Below are 16198 nucleotides of genomic sequence, written 5' to 3' on the forward strand. Positions count from 1 at the left end.
CTTGAATTCAATGCAGAGTTTCATGTAAAACTGGATATTTTTCTAGAGCTGGGGTATTTTTTTCTGAACTGCTTAAAATAGACTTTTCTGAATCTCCAGTAGGAATAACTCCTGCAATGTTTACCAAAAGCTGCATAATCCTCTTACTATGCAAAGAACCTAAACTGAAGGATAATCATTCATTAAGGTTGCATATTTCTGCATTTCGATTGGTGAAAATCTAACAGAAACAGCTGTCACATATAAAATGTTCTATAAAAAGATGTGCTTCATGCATGCTTTTTAATATTCTGTCAGTCTCTACAGTATGAAATTTTTTATTGTATTTCTTCAGTGTGCTCAAGTGGTGTTGAGTCACTTGTGTTTCTCTTAATGTACTTTCAAAGATAGTAACGATGGTGCTGGAATGAGGGGGTTCAAGTGCAAGTGAGGGAGTAAATCCTAGAGCAATTTTACTGTATGTTGTTTTTAAAACTTATGGCCAAGGAAGTCACCCAAGCCTATATCATGGAAATGCTTTAAGGAAGGCCTTTCATTGGTGTGAGGTTAAATTTTGATGGTCTGAATTAGAAGTATGAATCATCTAACTTGCATTCCTTGTTCTGATACCAAGCTTAGAAGCTTATGTGTAGATGAATTCACCTTAGAATCATAGAACACTTCACGTTGGGAGACATCTTTAAAGGTAATCTGGTCCAAGCCCCCTGCAATGAGCAGGGACATCTTCAACTAGATCACGTTTCTCAGAGTCCCGTCCAACCTGACCTGGAATGCTTCCAGGGATGGGGCATCTACCGTCTCTCTGGGCAACCTGTGCCAATGTTTCACCACCCTCATTGTGAAAAAGTTCTTCCTTCCATCTAGTCTAAATCTGCCCTCTTTTAGTTTAAAACCATTTCCCCTTGTCCTATCGCAACAGGCCCTGCTAAAAAGTCTGTCCTCATCTTTCTTACAAGCCCCTTTGAAGTACTGGAAGGCTGCAGTAAGGTCTCCCCAGAGCCTTCTCTTCTCCAGGCTGAACAAACCCAACTCTCTCAGCCTGTACTCACAGGAGAGGTGTTTCATCCCTCGGATCATTTTTGTGGCCCTCCACTGGACCTGCTCCATCAGGTCCATGTCTTGCCTGTGCTGAGGGCTCCAGAGCTGGATGCAGCACTGAAGGGGAGGTTGTCACCAGAGCAGAGTAGAGGGGCAGAATCACCTCCCTCAACCTGCTGGCCACACTGCTTTGGATGCAGCGCAGGATACGGTTGGCCTTCTGGGCTACGAGCGCACATTGCCGGCTCATGTCCAGCTTTTCATCCGCCATTACCCCCAAGTCCCTCTTGGCAGGGCTGCTCTCCATCCCTTCATCCCCCAGCCTGTATTGATACTGGGGGTTGCCCCAACCCAGGTGCAGGACTCTGCAGTTGGCCTTGTTGAACCTCATGAGGTTCACACGAGCCCACTTCTCGAGCTTGTCCAGTTCCCTCTGGGTGGCATCCCATGCCTCAGGCATGTCAACTGCACCACTCAGCCAGGTGTCATCTGCAGACTTGCTGAGGGTGCACTTGATCCCACTGTCTCTGTCATTGATGAAGATACTAAAGAGTACTATAAAGTCTATATTAAAGGGGTCCCAATACAGACCCCTGAGAGCCACTGCTTGTCACCATCCTCCACCTGGACATTGAGCCGTTGACCCTCTGGATGTGACCATCCAACCAATTCCTCATCTACCTAACAGTCCACCCATCAAATCATTATCTCTCCAATTGAGAGAGAAGGATGTTGTGGGGGACCATGTCAGAGGCGTTACAGAAATCCAGATAGACACATTGGTAGCTTTTCCCTTGTCTACTGATATGGTGACTGCATAGAAGGCCACAAGGTTGGTGAGGCAAGACTTGCCCTTTGGTGAAGCCATGCTGGCTGTCCTGAATCACCTCCCTGCCCTCCATGTGCCTTAGTACAGCTTCTAGGAGGATCTGCTCCATGATCTTCCCAGGCACAGAGGTGAGGCTGACGGGTCAGTCGTTCCCAGGGTCCTGCTTTTGACCCTTTTTAAAAATGTTCCTTTTCTTTTGTCATTCTCTTCTATTGTCATGCTTTAGCTTGTGCTTCTGAAGTGCAAATAGAAGCAGTTAGAGATTCATAAGAAGTTTCTAGAAAAGGCACAACACAAAGTTGACCTGATGTTTTGTAAGAACGAGGTAAGCTGGGTGCAGGGGAGTGTGCCGTTTACATCTCTTAGTACTGAATGTCTAGGGTAACTGCTTGTCTTCTAATGTGTTGTCTGAGGTATCATTCTTACTTATGTCTTTGTTCTGCAGGATTTGTAAATCAGGAACTGGTGATCAGATTTTAAATGGTACAGAGCAAAACTGTGACTACTTTGTAGATAACCTTTTTGAAGAAGCTCAGAAGATTGGTGCTATATGTATGCCCCCAACTACAGTCAAGAACCAGGTAGGAGGTGAAGAAAAAATACTCACGTTTAACATAATAGCACTCCAGGAGTACTCTGGAAAACAAATGCAAGAAGTCCAGCAGTCTTATCCAGTACATCCATAAATAAATGTACACAGAATTCAGACAGCAGTAGGAATAGTCTCCCATCTCTTAGTCATCGAGGCCTATGCTTCTGTGCTTTTGGCTCTTACTATTTTAGTGCTGTTCTAGGACTTACACTGGTGTTGGCTAATGCACTTCTACTTTATTAGTAAGGAGAGTGAGCTGATCGTGAAGTGCAAGGAATGACAACTACTATGACACAAGAAGTTTTTTTAAGAGTTGGAGGCTTCTTATGCAGAGGCATAGCCCAATTCTTTTTTCATTTGTATAATTGTGGTAGTAGTGGGATGTTTGGTATGGGTTTGTATCTCAGTCATTCTGTCCTTTCCATATTTTTCTGTTCCTCTCCAAACACTGGGAAGGGGCCATAGAAAAGGCCATGTAGACCAAAGATGTCAAGGAGAAATTTGGAGTGGGGCACTGCTTGAAACTTCATTGATGGATCCCCAGCTGAGCCTGGGAGAAAAGGAGCATCAGGAGCAGTACCTTAAACTGCAGTTCTGAAACGGTGTTCCACAGCAGTACTTGTATCAATGTCTAAATGGGAAGTTGGTGTGGAATAATTAGTCCATATTAAACTTGCACACTGGTTCACTGTAGAAGAACTTTCCCATGATGCGAACTCCTTCCATATGCATTGGTGCCATGAGACACAAGGCTTTTTAAAGGAATCCAATCTTGCTGAGTGCTCTGTACCTTTTCGACAGATTAGCCAGCTGAACAAGAAAGAATTTTATTCAGCAGCTTGCACATGATGTGTATTTATGGAGCAGTCAAACTGTGCAAAAAAAGAAAAAGGCAGACTCTTAAGTACTGTCAAGCCTAGTTCAAACTTAGGTTCCAGCTGAGGTGAGTTCTGTATTTGTATGCGCTTCATATACCTCAAATGTGGCCAAGTATCTGTCAAGACAACATTATTTCAGGGATCAGATCTGGATGACCAGATGCTGCCTTAAGTGGCATGATGCATAAATATGAAAATGCACTCCCAAATCTATCCACGTTAAAGTTGGAGAGATTTCAGTGAACAGTGTGAAGGCTACAAGTTGAAATAGTGGATGTTCTCTGGCAAAGTTAATGAATTACTGAGAATTTTTTTTTTTTCATTCCCCTAACACCAAGGTTTTGAAGATAGCCAGGAATTCCAGGGTAACATAAAGGTATACCTGTCTGAAAGTAAATTTTCTGATAGTTGCTGCATTTCCTGAATGAAAGGCTTCTGCATGGATTATCTCGATGCCTTACTTTCAGAAAGTCCTCCTGAATGATCAGGCTTTACACTAATAAATCCCCAGCTGGACTATTCTGGTAGGTGGTGTTCTGACACCAGGCATGTGTGCTCTCAAATTAGCTCTTGAAGAGTTGCAGCTGGCTGGGATAGTCCACCTCTTTTTTTGTTTTTCTTTTTTTTTTGTTTGTTTGGTTGGTTTTGGGGTTTTTTGGTGGTGTTTCTTTTTTCCTGCTGGCTTGAAAAGGAGTGTTCTTGACCTAGGAAAGCAAAATGACTGGAGGAAGGTTTATTTCTAATCCTGATTGACACAAGGTACTCAGAAATGTCACCCCTTGCAGTTGCTCTGCCTGTTGGCACAGGGCTGAAACAGATTATAGTGAGCCTTCTCTCACTATTTTTAGTCCATGCAGTGGATGATTTAAAATCATAGAGTTCTGTGGGTATACCAAGCTGTTTTTACATCAGTGTTATAATGAGAATTGTTCATACTTTATAGGTTGATGTAATCATTAAACTTTGGAAAAATGGGTTTACAGTAAATGATGGTGAACTTAGGAGCTACACTGATGTTACAAACCAGCAGTTCTTGGACTCCATTAAAAAAGGGTAAGTGAATTTTGTGTTCTTAATCAACCTGAGTTAATGTGATTGGATAGCACTTAGCTTATGCTCTAAATTTTTAACATAGCTTCTTGGCTTTGCTGCACTGCAGTAGCCCTGTAGGAGCATAGGCCACTGCCTGTCTCAGTTCCCTCAGCGTTGATGGCTGTTGTAACATCAACAGGTTTAATACAGATTTCAGTTGCAGTAGTCTTACCATTGCTGATGAAATAGATGAAAGCGAGTGTTGGTAGGGGGCACAACAGGTGCAGAATGAAAAAAAAAAAGTCAAGAGTCTCCAGTAAGAGCTACTAATCAAATGGTACTTTGACTAATGAATTCAGTGCATGAGTGGTTGAGCATTTCTGTTTTTATGATCTTTGGTTTTTTTTTATTGATGAGAAGTCTTAAATGGGAACAGTTCCTCCCTGTAAGATCAAGAAGCTCTGATCAGTCTTAAATTTCAGTCATTTTTTTCTAGTACAAACTTCGTATTTCAGTCATCTGGTGTGTCTATAGCAATCTTACTTTTATCTCCCTGTTAAAAATTAGCATGCTATCATGATTTCTGTTAGTCTTTGCAGCATTGCTTTAAAAAAACAGGTTGACCATACAAACCAGTATAATTTTGAGCCTTTAATTTGTAGTCTTATTTCCTCACCCCAAACAAACAGATACGAGGATATAATTTTACACAGAATATAATTTAATAGCTTCTTTTCAAATATATGAAATTATTAAGCCTTTATATTTTTCTCTTTTCCATACTTTACTAGCCCATCAAAAATACTAATCTTACACTATATTTCTCCTCTATGGCTGTCACTTGTATTAATTGTGATAGCAATTAATGGCATTGTTTCAAGTCTTTTGCTTTCTTTGTGTGCATGCATCAAAAGTTTGCCACCTTTCTTCCACTGTTTGCTGGTGAGGATGCTAATTACAAGATGGTTTCTGCATAATTGTTGATGGTAGAGGAGCACTTAGTACAGCCCCTGTGCCAGCTGAGCCCCACCACCCAAAAATGTAGTAGCTACATCAGAGCTCATAGACAAAGGGATTGTTCTGTTCTGCTTAATGCAAACAAAGCATTATCGAGGTGATGTTACTGCACTAAAGAGTGTAGCTATTAGCAATGGTCTGATTTTTAAAAGCTGAGATTTGTGTTTATTTGTAATTAAACACCTTGTGTCTAAACACAGTTCTTTATCTTTAAAAGCCAATTATTTTTTTATTTTACTATGGGGATGAAATAATGGAGCAATGTATGGCAATACTGAACTGTTTTGCAGCAATGTATGGCAATACTGAACTTCCTACACATCATGTGCTTTGGAGTGGTAACTGCCGAGAAAATTTGAACATCATTCAACAACTTGCATGATGATGTCTTTTAACTAGAAAATGAACAATAAAAGTATTTGCAGTTCAGGAACTTGAAGTTGGTTGTATGTCATGCACTTCATGTAAGTCTTAGTAAATACTTTTGATTTTTTATTTTAAAAGGCATCATCCTTGACAAAATAAACATAGAACAGGTATTAATCATCTATTTTGTATATTGAAAACACTATAGTAGTTCTTTTTCTGACTTTTTTTTTTTTAAGGGAACTACCTCTTGAGCTACGAAAAGTTTTTGATAAGGAGGAGGTAGACGTGAAAGTGGAAGATCAAAAAGATAAAGTATATTTGTCATCAAAAAAGCCAATATTTCATCCCTTTTCTGGACACGGTTACAGATTAGGAAGGTGAGTAGTCTGACATGATCTGTGATTGAGTAGCTGAAGGAAACTATACCTGTGGTAAAGGATGTCATAATTCAGGTTAGACATTATCTATGGAGTTCCCTAATCCAGGCTCCTGCTCAAAGCAGCTTCAGCTCTGGTGACAGGTGAGGTTGCTTAGGCCTTTATCCAGTTGGGCTTTGAAATCCTGCAAGAGTGGAAACTGTTCAGCCTGCTTCAGTGCTGGACTGTTCTCATGGGCAAGAAATGTTTCCTTATATCCAGCCTGAATGTCTCTTGTTTCAATTTATGTCCACCATGAAGAGCCTGGCTCCCTCCTCCTAATGACCTCATGGAGATCCTGACAGGCTGCTGTTAGGTGTGTATCCCCCAGCCCAACACCATCTCTTCCACAGCATGAACAAGCCCATCTCCTCCATCCTCTCCTCACAGGGCGAATGCTCTAGCCTGTGGCCATCATGGTGGCCCTCTGTGGAACTCACTTCAGTTTGTTGACATCTTTCTTTTATTTTTGGGTACCAAATCTGAATGCAGTATTTAGGTGTGTGTCATGAGTGCTGCATGGGGGATAATTGGCTCCCACAATCTACTGGCTGTGTTCCTGTTAATACAGCCAGGATGCTGTTGGCTTTCTTTGCTGAAGGTCTCAATATTCACAGAACTGTTTCCAGCTGAAAGGCTGTCACTCTTCTATTCTGTGATTTAAGAGAAAAGAATCTCTCTTAGAGCTTTATGTACAACACTCTGTGTGAGAGGAGGGGAGTATGACAATGCCATAAAGGGAACTGAAGAAGTGAGAGGTTATTTTGCATTCTCTTCAGATTATTCAGTATTTAATCACACGTTTATTGCAGTAAGACATTTTAGCATGTTACAGTGATCTTCTTTCCTTTACCTTGTGGTTGGGGAGGGTCAGCCACTAATGCCAATGCTAAAACTGGACTTGATTTATAACCAAACAGTACTGTATTTTGGAAGGCTGTTGTAGATGGGCAGGCCAAGAGTTCACATACTTGATCCCTATGACTTTTGCTTACTCCTGCCAAATTGTCTGCTTCACATATTCCTGTTGTGTAAGACTTATGTGCCTATAAAAGCAGACTTCAGCCAAGGAAACAGAACCTATTCAGTAACCAGGAGCCTGCAGGAAGCCTTCACAGGTGAGACTGCTTAGTGATCTGCTGACTGGGGTTAGTAGATGGGTGAAACCTTAGGTGAACAGCTGCTTGTGATCAAGTGGAAAGGGCTTGCTGCTAAGGCCCAGTGCTTGTGCTGAGGGAAAGCATGACCGGGCTAGGAATGGATGAGGCAGGGGAAGAAAATAATAATGTGCAGTAGTAGGAGACTGATAATGGTAAAGGATGAGTGGTTCCAGGCAGCCTCAGAGAAGCAAGTATCTTTTATCAGTTTCGTCTGTTTCTGTATAGCACAGTCCATTCATTGCTACGTGCTTGAGTAGATACAGTCAATAGGAAAAATCTTCCCTTGAGAGATGGATGAGATGGTGCAAGACTTGCTTTTGGTAGCACTGAAATCCTGAGCAAACGAGGGTCAAGAACTTAACCATATTTTATCTGCAAGTAGACCTGCATATTGCAAAACCAGAAAGATCTTCAGTGTGCTGGGTCTTTGCTGCTAACCACTGCTAAATGATAGGTTGTTCAGTTGCTTATCATGCTCTGTCATGCCTACAGCAAGTAATGATCGTACTTCCCAATAGGTGAGTTAGGTTCTGAAAACATGCTATTCTGTGAATTTCGGTTGACTGGTCTTATACGCTGAGACATCCTACAACTTGCTCAGCTTTTTTTTATTCTATATGGCCTGGATAAAATGCCTTTTTTTTTTTTTCTACGCTGCTAGTCTGTTCAGTCAGTGCTATGCTATCAGAGCATTTTCTTTAAAGATGAGTAAATATTTTTGCTGATATTCAAAACATGAGCTCTAAGTGCTCTTATTCCATAAACTGCTCACTTCCTGATGTTAATAAATGTCCATTGCATGCATATGCTACTCTTTCAGTAGAAAAGCTTTGTGGGGAAATAGTAATGCTGAGACTTGTAACAAGTTTTAGACTACAGAGCTCCCTTTCACAGTTGCATTTGTGTGCTTAATCAGAAATGAGAGGAGCAAATGACTGAACAGTTTACTTCAGCTTGTGACTTTAGCTTAGCAAATAAATAATTTTTAATAGTCTATAGATCTTCTGCCAATGTTCCCAGATGCATGGGGTATGTGGTGGATGAACCATTACAAATTGGTCTGTTTATTGGCTCATTTAAAACTTTTGATGGAGGAAATAGAAATTACATGTTTTTTGATATAACTCAGATGAGTTTGCTCTCCCTTTTTGTTTTACAGGAGAAACAAATGAGGCTTATCAGACTTTTCCAATATACCTTATGAACCTATATAACTAATGGGTATATTCTGTTTTATCGACCACTGTTCAGCTGCACTTAATAGTTTGAGACTATAACAAGATTTGCAACCGTGCTTTTCTGTTAAGCTTATCAATGCATTTGAAAGATTGCCTCAGAAGCGCGTTAATCAAACTATTGACTGAAATCCCCTGTAACAAAGCAGGCTTGCTCTATAACCTGATTAGGGTAAAACATTGTGTGTCAAGCTTCTTAACCATTAGTCAGGGTAAGGAACAATACCTAACTCTTGGGCTTTTTTTTTTTTCCAGAAAATTGACAGGAGGCTCTTTTGTCTCTTCGATCTTTAGTCTACATCTTCTTTTTATAATCTTATAAAAGAAATAAGCCTTTAAAAGGGGTGATAATGTTTTGATCTGTGATTCTGATCTCAGGCTAATAAGAGACTTAGATTCTTGGTTTCTGGCCTTAGTCAAAGCTCCCACCACTAGATGGCTTTATCTGTCAGTTATACAAGAGCAAAGTTATTAAGTATAAAAATGCTTTAAACCTCAGTGAATATAAATCTTCTAACTTTCACTTGCAGGTTAGCTTAACGTGTTGGCTTCAGTTTCACGCATACTTGCTATTGAAAGAATCATCTCCAGTGCCTACCACAGATTCTGAGATGTGATTGTCAGGGAAGTCGGTTTGAGAATGACACCAAAATCTGTATCCATTTGAGACAGTTGTCTGAACTACAGCTGTGACTGATGGACTAAAATGTAGTTCAGCCCAGGCTAAACCAGATGCCTGGCAGCTGCACAACTGACTACTTCTCCAGCCTCTGTTGTACTGGAGACAGCTAGCTCACACAGAAGTGCTTATACTTCACTGTCTGAACCTGGAACCGAACCCCAGTGATCAAGTAGACAGTGAAAGCTGATCATTCCTGGACTGAAGTATGACTTGGACTTTTTTAGGTCTGCTCCTGGGACTGTTTAACATAATCTTGCTGGTGCTCAAGCTTTTGTTTTTCCAGATCTGGAGGGCACTTAGGGTTTATTTTGTATTGAGGTCAAGCATGAACAGAAGCTGGGTGTGAGATAAGTGAGTAGAGGCAGGTGGGTGATAGTAAGTCACCTGAACTTGGAGTACCAGGATGCTTTACAAATGTGCCTCTTGGAATCCGTTGGTGCCAAGTTTGTGTGCCCCAGCTGATTTCTGTGTAATGCAAAACAGTCAATTCTGTGCCTCTCATCTGTCTCCAATTGCAGTGAACATCTCTTAGCACTCACTTGGGAATGAGATTCCTTGATTCACATTCTTTTTGCGGAGTTTCAAGGGAAGAAATAAAAAGTGCTTCTACTGGCTGATAGGCTAGAAGTTATGGCACTTAACTAGGCAGTGGGTGATAAGAGTTTTTGAAATACCTCAGGCTGAGAAGGACTTGAGCCCAGGACTCTAACTTTATTAGCCTGGATATATTAAATAATTATCTATCTTTGTTTTAATAATAAATTAGCTATGACTTTTCTGCTTTACGATTAAACTAACACACATACAAGAACATAAGGATGTAAGGATGAGGTTTGTCTGTGAAGCAGGGGTAGTATTGTCAAGACTGTTATTCTATGGCCATTGGTTACCGACTTCTCTCTCAAAAGGTAACTCATCAGTTTTCTGTGCCAAGAGAAAGCTTTTCAGCAAACCACCATGAAGTGTTCATGTACTCAGTGACCACAGCTGTGCTCAGAGAAGAAATGGTAACTCCTTAAATCACTGCTATTGTTCTGCAAGCAAACATCTGGTTATACTCACATGGGCTGAGGATGTGCCTGTTGGATCAGGCCTTATCATGACTTAAACAGTACATGCTGAAGAAGCTTAGTCCTGAAAGAAGCACTAAGCTCTAGATATTTCTTCAGAATCAAAATTTTTGCCAGTAATTTTTTTTTTTTTAAGACCACACACTTGGACTGAGGTCCCTCAATTCTATCAAGTCATGTTATGGATCTTTGCCTTTATGATAGGGTCAGCTGTCGAAAGTGCCTTAGAAAAAAACAAAATTCGAGTGCTGTGTGTATCAGTCTGGATTTTCACATTAAGTCAATTCCTCTGACAAATGAGTAATGCTTCTAAGCAGAAATAGGTGATGCTGGGGTCTACATCAAGGCTAACAACATTCAGTTAAATTGAATTACTGTAATCACATTAAGGTGAAAATTAACATTAAGTATGCAAATTCAATACTTAAGTTTCACCTGTGTGATTAGAGTACAAAAAATGCACGAAGAATCTTCAGACTGTTTCATCTCTTGTGTATTTGTATTTAATCCTCTGATATTTAAATTCCCTTCCATCTTGTAAAAATGTTTAACATGAGCAAACTGAAATTCTTTAGCATGTTGAAGCCTTCAAAAGAAAGTATTGGCATATGGTTAAAAAAAATAAGCTGACATTTGTGTCAATATTCCTCTATTTGGTAAAAAAAAAATTATCAATGCACCCTGATACAGGGCAGAGAGCTCCAGCAGCAGAGGTCTGGAGGGAGGTTCAAGCTTACAAACGTACACAGAAGGCATAACCTCATATGGCTTTTCTTTTCAGTGCTACTCCAAGGATAATCTCTAAAGTAAGAGATGATCATCAAGGAGCTGACAACAAAAGATGCCTGCCTTTAGTACCCTTAAATGATTTGGAGCCTATCACTAACATCCAGATCTGGTTAGCTGATGGGGAAAGAATAATTCAGAAATTCAATGTTTCGCACAGGTAAGATTTTACTTTAGCATTGTTATATGTATTTGCATCTGAACTATTTGTCCTATGCCTGTACATGTAAGTCTCTAATTTCTGTGAATAATCTACCTCCTTAGTTCACTTAACACTGGACTGCTATTCAGCTGTATCTAGAATACCTGCTTTCAGATTTTTTGAGAAATCGATCATCTTTTAGCTGACAGGAGAGGAGCATAAGAGGAATGTGAACTGATGTTAATAGTCAGCACATAACTGAGCATACATGACAATCTGAGGAAACTGTAGGAGTTCTTTTGTAGGTTCGTGGATGTTAAAGTGTATCTATTGCTCTTTACTGGAGGAAACACCTTTTAAGATGATAGATCTCTCATGAAATGACTACATCTGGAGCAAATTGCTGAGTAAAAAAACTTGCTAGTCATTGGGTATAGACTGCACCGCAGCTGGGAGCTGGAGGATGTGACTTAGAGTTGAGCCAGAGGAACCTCCAGGGAGGGCCAGTCAGTGTGCTAGGCAGGGGATGTTCATCACCTGCATGTCTGTCCTGTCAGCATGGACAGAATAAAATGCATCCAATCTGTTTAATTCTTAATTAAGAAAATTTCCAGTTCCCAAAGAGGCTTATAAATGAGGATAACATCAGAAGGTGTCAGCACAGCATTATGTATGCAGGAGCTTTGAGAAAGTAGGATTAACTGTTTTAAATTGTAGAACTACTTCCTTTAGAGACCTTTTTCAAATTTGTAATTTGAGAAATTACTCCAGTACTATACAGTCACATCATATGGAAAGGATATGTTGCCTGTCATTGTGAAGCAATTTAAAGTGATCAGAGATTTAACACAACCCAGGCTGCTGTCTGGTTAAACTGAGTATGTCTTTGTGGCTGGTCAGAAGAAAAGATCAGCAGTTGAAGGCTAATGACTAACTTTTTCTTTAACTTGTACTAATTTATTACTGTTAGTGGCCTGAGTTATAAACTGAAATACTGCTGTGATGTACTGCTGAAGGGTCAATTGATACTTTAATTATAAACACTTAATTGTAGAACTCAATATCCTAATCATTGCAGGTTTTACACATTTAAGTATATTTAGAAGATTTTGTCTTCATGGTAAATAGCAGTTTGAACAGCTGCTAAGTGCTTGTGGAGGGGGAAAAAAAAATGAGGTAAGCAGAACAACAGTCTTACTGATGCGAAGCTCTTTTTGAAGTAGTTCGCAATAAATATTCTATCATGATGAATCCTCTTGCCACAAGACCAGCATGTTTGTGCTGTATACAGTAAGTGTGTATGACCTAATAAGAAATAGGGGGAAATCCTTTTAGAGTACATATCCTTAAGCATTATGGTTGCATGTATAGCACTCCTTTCAGTGGTGAAGGAGCACACAGTCAATTATTTGTTAATCAAACTATAGGTAAATAATCTGTAGCATATATATTGCAGTGCCTGGGTAAACTGATTACTTTTACCCTTGTGCAGATAGAATGTATATGTACCAGAGTAACTAGTACTTTAGATGTGACTTGATTACTGATGAAAGATTGAAGTTACAGCACTGGAGCAAAAACGGAGGTAGCATTGTAATACTGTAGTATGGAGAATCGAGGAGAGGTGCGAGTGATGCAAGTAGTAGAGCAGTGCTGTAGGAATAGCGCACATAGCTATGTCTTGAACGGAGGTCTTGAGCAGTTTCTGAGTTAATGTGACCCTGGAGCAGGGTATGGAGCCTGGAAAGGGACTTGGTCATCCTAAAGCAGATAGCTTGTAGCGAATTACCTGAGTTGCTCTTGGGACCCAATGAACTTTGATATAATGCATGTAGACACCTGTAAATGTCCAATCAAAAATTTATTCTTGCTTGAGGTTTTTCAGGCTCTAGGCTTGTAAGACCAAGCATGGTCTCTTAACTGAGGCCTGTGTGCACAGGAGTTGGATGCTAGCTGTATCTGTCCTGTAGTATGGCTAAGGCATGAAAATTTGGTTATCTGTGCTGCTAAACTGTTAGTGGCTTTCCCCCAAGCCAACTAGCACGTTCTCAAACAATTTCTAGGCTTGGTTCAGATGTTAACCCAGGTCATGAGCCTTTCCCAGGAGGCAGTAAGTAGCAGTGAGCTACACTCTGCATGGGGGAGAGGAAGGATGAGTTTAACAATTTGCCAGTAGCCGGATTCTGCTAGTTGGCCTCAGGATCAGAGAATGGGCATTGGTACTGTGTTTATTTTACTGGTATAGATGTGTCCTGTCATTTTAATTTTCTAATTAAATTGGTCAATCCTGATTCTTCCACAGTAGAACTTCTGTCTTGCTCACTTGTTGCAAGGTTCTTCACATCTTAACAGGCAGGTTGACTCTGTAATGAATGCACTGCTGCATTTGGTAGATGGAGACAGTATTTAGAACTAGTTAACTCATAAGCTATCCAGACAATTCCTGCAAGCCCTTTTTCTTTATTATCGTTCTGCTGCATGTACCACACACCAGAGGCATCTTTATTCTGGTTCTTGGCTACAGAAGCCTCAGGTAAGAGCTCCACCAGCTGGTTAAGAAATGGTAGGCTTGTGTAACTACCATCTGAGCCATAGCGAAGCATTTAAGTGTTCTGTATAAGATACTCTTCCTTTTTCCTTTGGGACTGCTCTTGGAGCATACAAACCTTGGTCCTTGCCTCCCAAGTGGATCAGACATTTCAGGATACCACTCCATCTGTATTCCTCCATTTCTATGCCATTAGCTATTACGTGAAGTGGGTGTCTCATTCTTTCCTTGAGATGGCTGTGTGTTGTGCATGTGGTCTGTGTTGGGGTTGGAGTGCTCTAACGCCGAGTTTTTTTTCTCTTCTCAGAATAAGCCATGTCAGAGACTTCATAACAGAGTATCAAGGATCAGAGGAAAGTGTTCCCTTCACACTGACTACTTCACTGCCCTTTCGAGAGCTGCAAGACGAGACACTCACACTAGAGGAAGCAAAGTTACAAAACGCAGTTGTTGTTCAGAGACTTCGGAAAACAACCGAACCTTTCAGATTTTTGGTGATAAAAACACCTGACAGTGACCACAAAACTGCTGCTGCACCTAATGGACAGCTCAAGAATGAGCAAAAATCTGCTATCAAAAGTACTAGATCAAATTAGCTTTTAACTGGCCAAAAACTATACAGGTGGAACTAGACAAAACCAAAAATGTAACCAGCAATACCTGGATGCACTCTCATCCTCACGTACTGTGCTCTGAGAGTAAACTGTGTGCTGTACTATCATCTGCTATAAAAGAAGTACTTTCAACTAGATTTAGTGGTCAGAGCCTGGCTGTATAACATAGCAGAGGTAACTGTACAACAGGTCATCCTTAGAATTTCCTTAGGTAGAAAGCTGCTTAGTTCTTTAATGAGTGTATTTAGGTGGAACAGTTCTCTGAGACTTAATTACTACTGATAGCACCTTTTAAGGAAAAATAGTATTTATTTTTGCACTTTTGGACTAAAGTGAAACTGAAGCGGTTGGTTTCACTTTACATTTCAGTGCAAGCTGCTGCAGCTTGCATTCTTCTCACAGTAACTTTTAGGCAACACATGCTGCAGGGAAGCTCACTCCTAACTAACTTGAAAATCTTCAATATCAGTATCTTCAGGATTTAACTTTTATTGCAAGATCTGCAGTGTAATGTTCTATCAGGTCTTCACATGGTGGTAGGTGCATGTGTGAGAAGACAGAAACGAGGTAGTCTGGTGCATACTGCATATGAAGTGCCTCAAAGTAAGCTCTGAAGGAATTATTACCAATGGTTGAAGTGGTTTCTGCCTCTCTGGTGCTGCTACAGGTGTCTTACAGATAGGGTAATGTTAAACTACCTAGCTCATTAGGGTAGAGATCCACTTTTAGCCTTGTCGCACACAACTTTCCATTTTTCTGGAGATTACCATACAGGAATAGTGGCTTGCAAGGACACAGTAATTTTTATAGTATATATCTGCCTCTGTCCTGAACTGGCAAGTGATTGAAACACGAATTGCATGTGGCCAAGTTTCAAAGATGTTTAAAATCCTTATTTGAAAACTGAGGTTTCTTCCCCTCTCTGCCCCATTTCCATTCACATTTTTTATTTTGCTATTCATGTACTTGAGGCATGAAATTTGTAGCCACCTATTCCATATTTTGCTAAAGGAGAAATCAACATAAAGACTAAATATTTTGCACTGTTTGCTACATAGCATGTGGGTTTGTGACAGGAACTAGAGTCTCTAGGCAAGATGTATCTTGGGGCCTTCAATGAGTGCTATCTAGTTTGTGCTACCTATGCAAATGGATGCTTGTTGGGGTTGTACTTCTTTTGCATGGTTAAGTGAAAGATGGGTTCAGGATTTCCTGGTTTTGTTCTAAATAGAAAACAACTTAATTGGAGTGACTTGAATTCTATCGAAAAGTTGTGTTACTTCAAAGTAGAGATGCGCTTACTTCATTCACGAGGATGTAAAACTGTTTTGCTTCAGCGTCTCCTGGTGTGTTTGAAGGCAGTGAAATGAAAGTCAACTGCACAAATATCTTTTCAATGTATTCAAAAAGCAAATCTCTAAAAACTATGCAGTTAAGTGTTCTCAGTGCTATAAACTTGATGTGCTACTCTGTCATTCAGGTCTATGTAGCAAATAATACAACTAAATTTTCTTTGCTCTTGTGTTGACTCCTCTGTTACATGAAAAGTCTACCAGATCTCTAGTAGTAGGAAGAAATGTGCAGACAAATCCACTAGTAAAATTGAAGAGACAAGTCACCTGCAGACACAGATCCAACCCTCAGTTTTGCAGAGCTTCCTGAACAGTGAATTTTATTAATCAGTGCTTTTGAATTTTTCTTAATGTAAAACTAAGTATTGGAGAACCACACGTGCTTGATTCTAAGCTTGATTGTTTTTATCTGAAAGGTGCGTGAAATGTCAAAGTAGC

At 40.2% G+C, this 16198-nt stretch overlaps 1 protein-coding gene across 1 annotated transcript in view; it reads left to right on the forward strand.

The window, feature by feature from the left end:
- UBXN2A (UBX domain protein 2A) overlaps nucleotides 1-14465 on the forward strand; it is a 15088-nt gene extending 623 nt beyond the window's left edge. The window contains exons 2-6 of the mRNA XM_010282368.1: nucleotides 2313-2448; nucleotides 4281-4390; nucleotides 5992-6132; nucleotides 11100-11264; nucleotides 14102-14465. Coding sequence (XP_010280670.1) covers nucleotides 2313-2448; nucleotides 4281-4390; nucleotides 5992-6132; nucleotides 11100-11264; nucleotides 14102-14390 — 841 coding nt within the window. The 3' untranslated portion in view covers nucleotides 14391-14465. The remainder of the gene's footprint in view (nucleotides 1-2312; nucleotides 2449-4280; nucleotides 4391-5991; nucleotides 6133-11099; nucleotides 11265-14101) is intronic.
- Nucleotides 14466-16198: the final 1733 nt, after the last annotated feature.

Source organism: Phaethon lepturus, unplaced genomic scaffold (assembly GCF_000687285.1).
Source record: "Phaethon lepturus isolate BGI_N335 unplaced genomic scaffold, ASM68728v1 scaffold15452, whole genome shotgun sequence".
NCBI lineage: Eukaryota > Metazoa > Chordata > Aves > Phaethontiformes > Phaethontidae > Phaethon > Phaethon lepturus.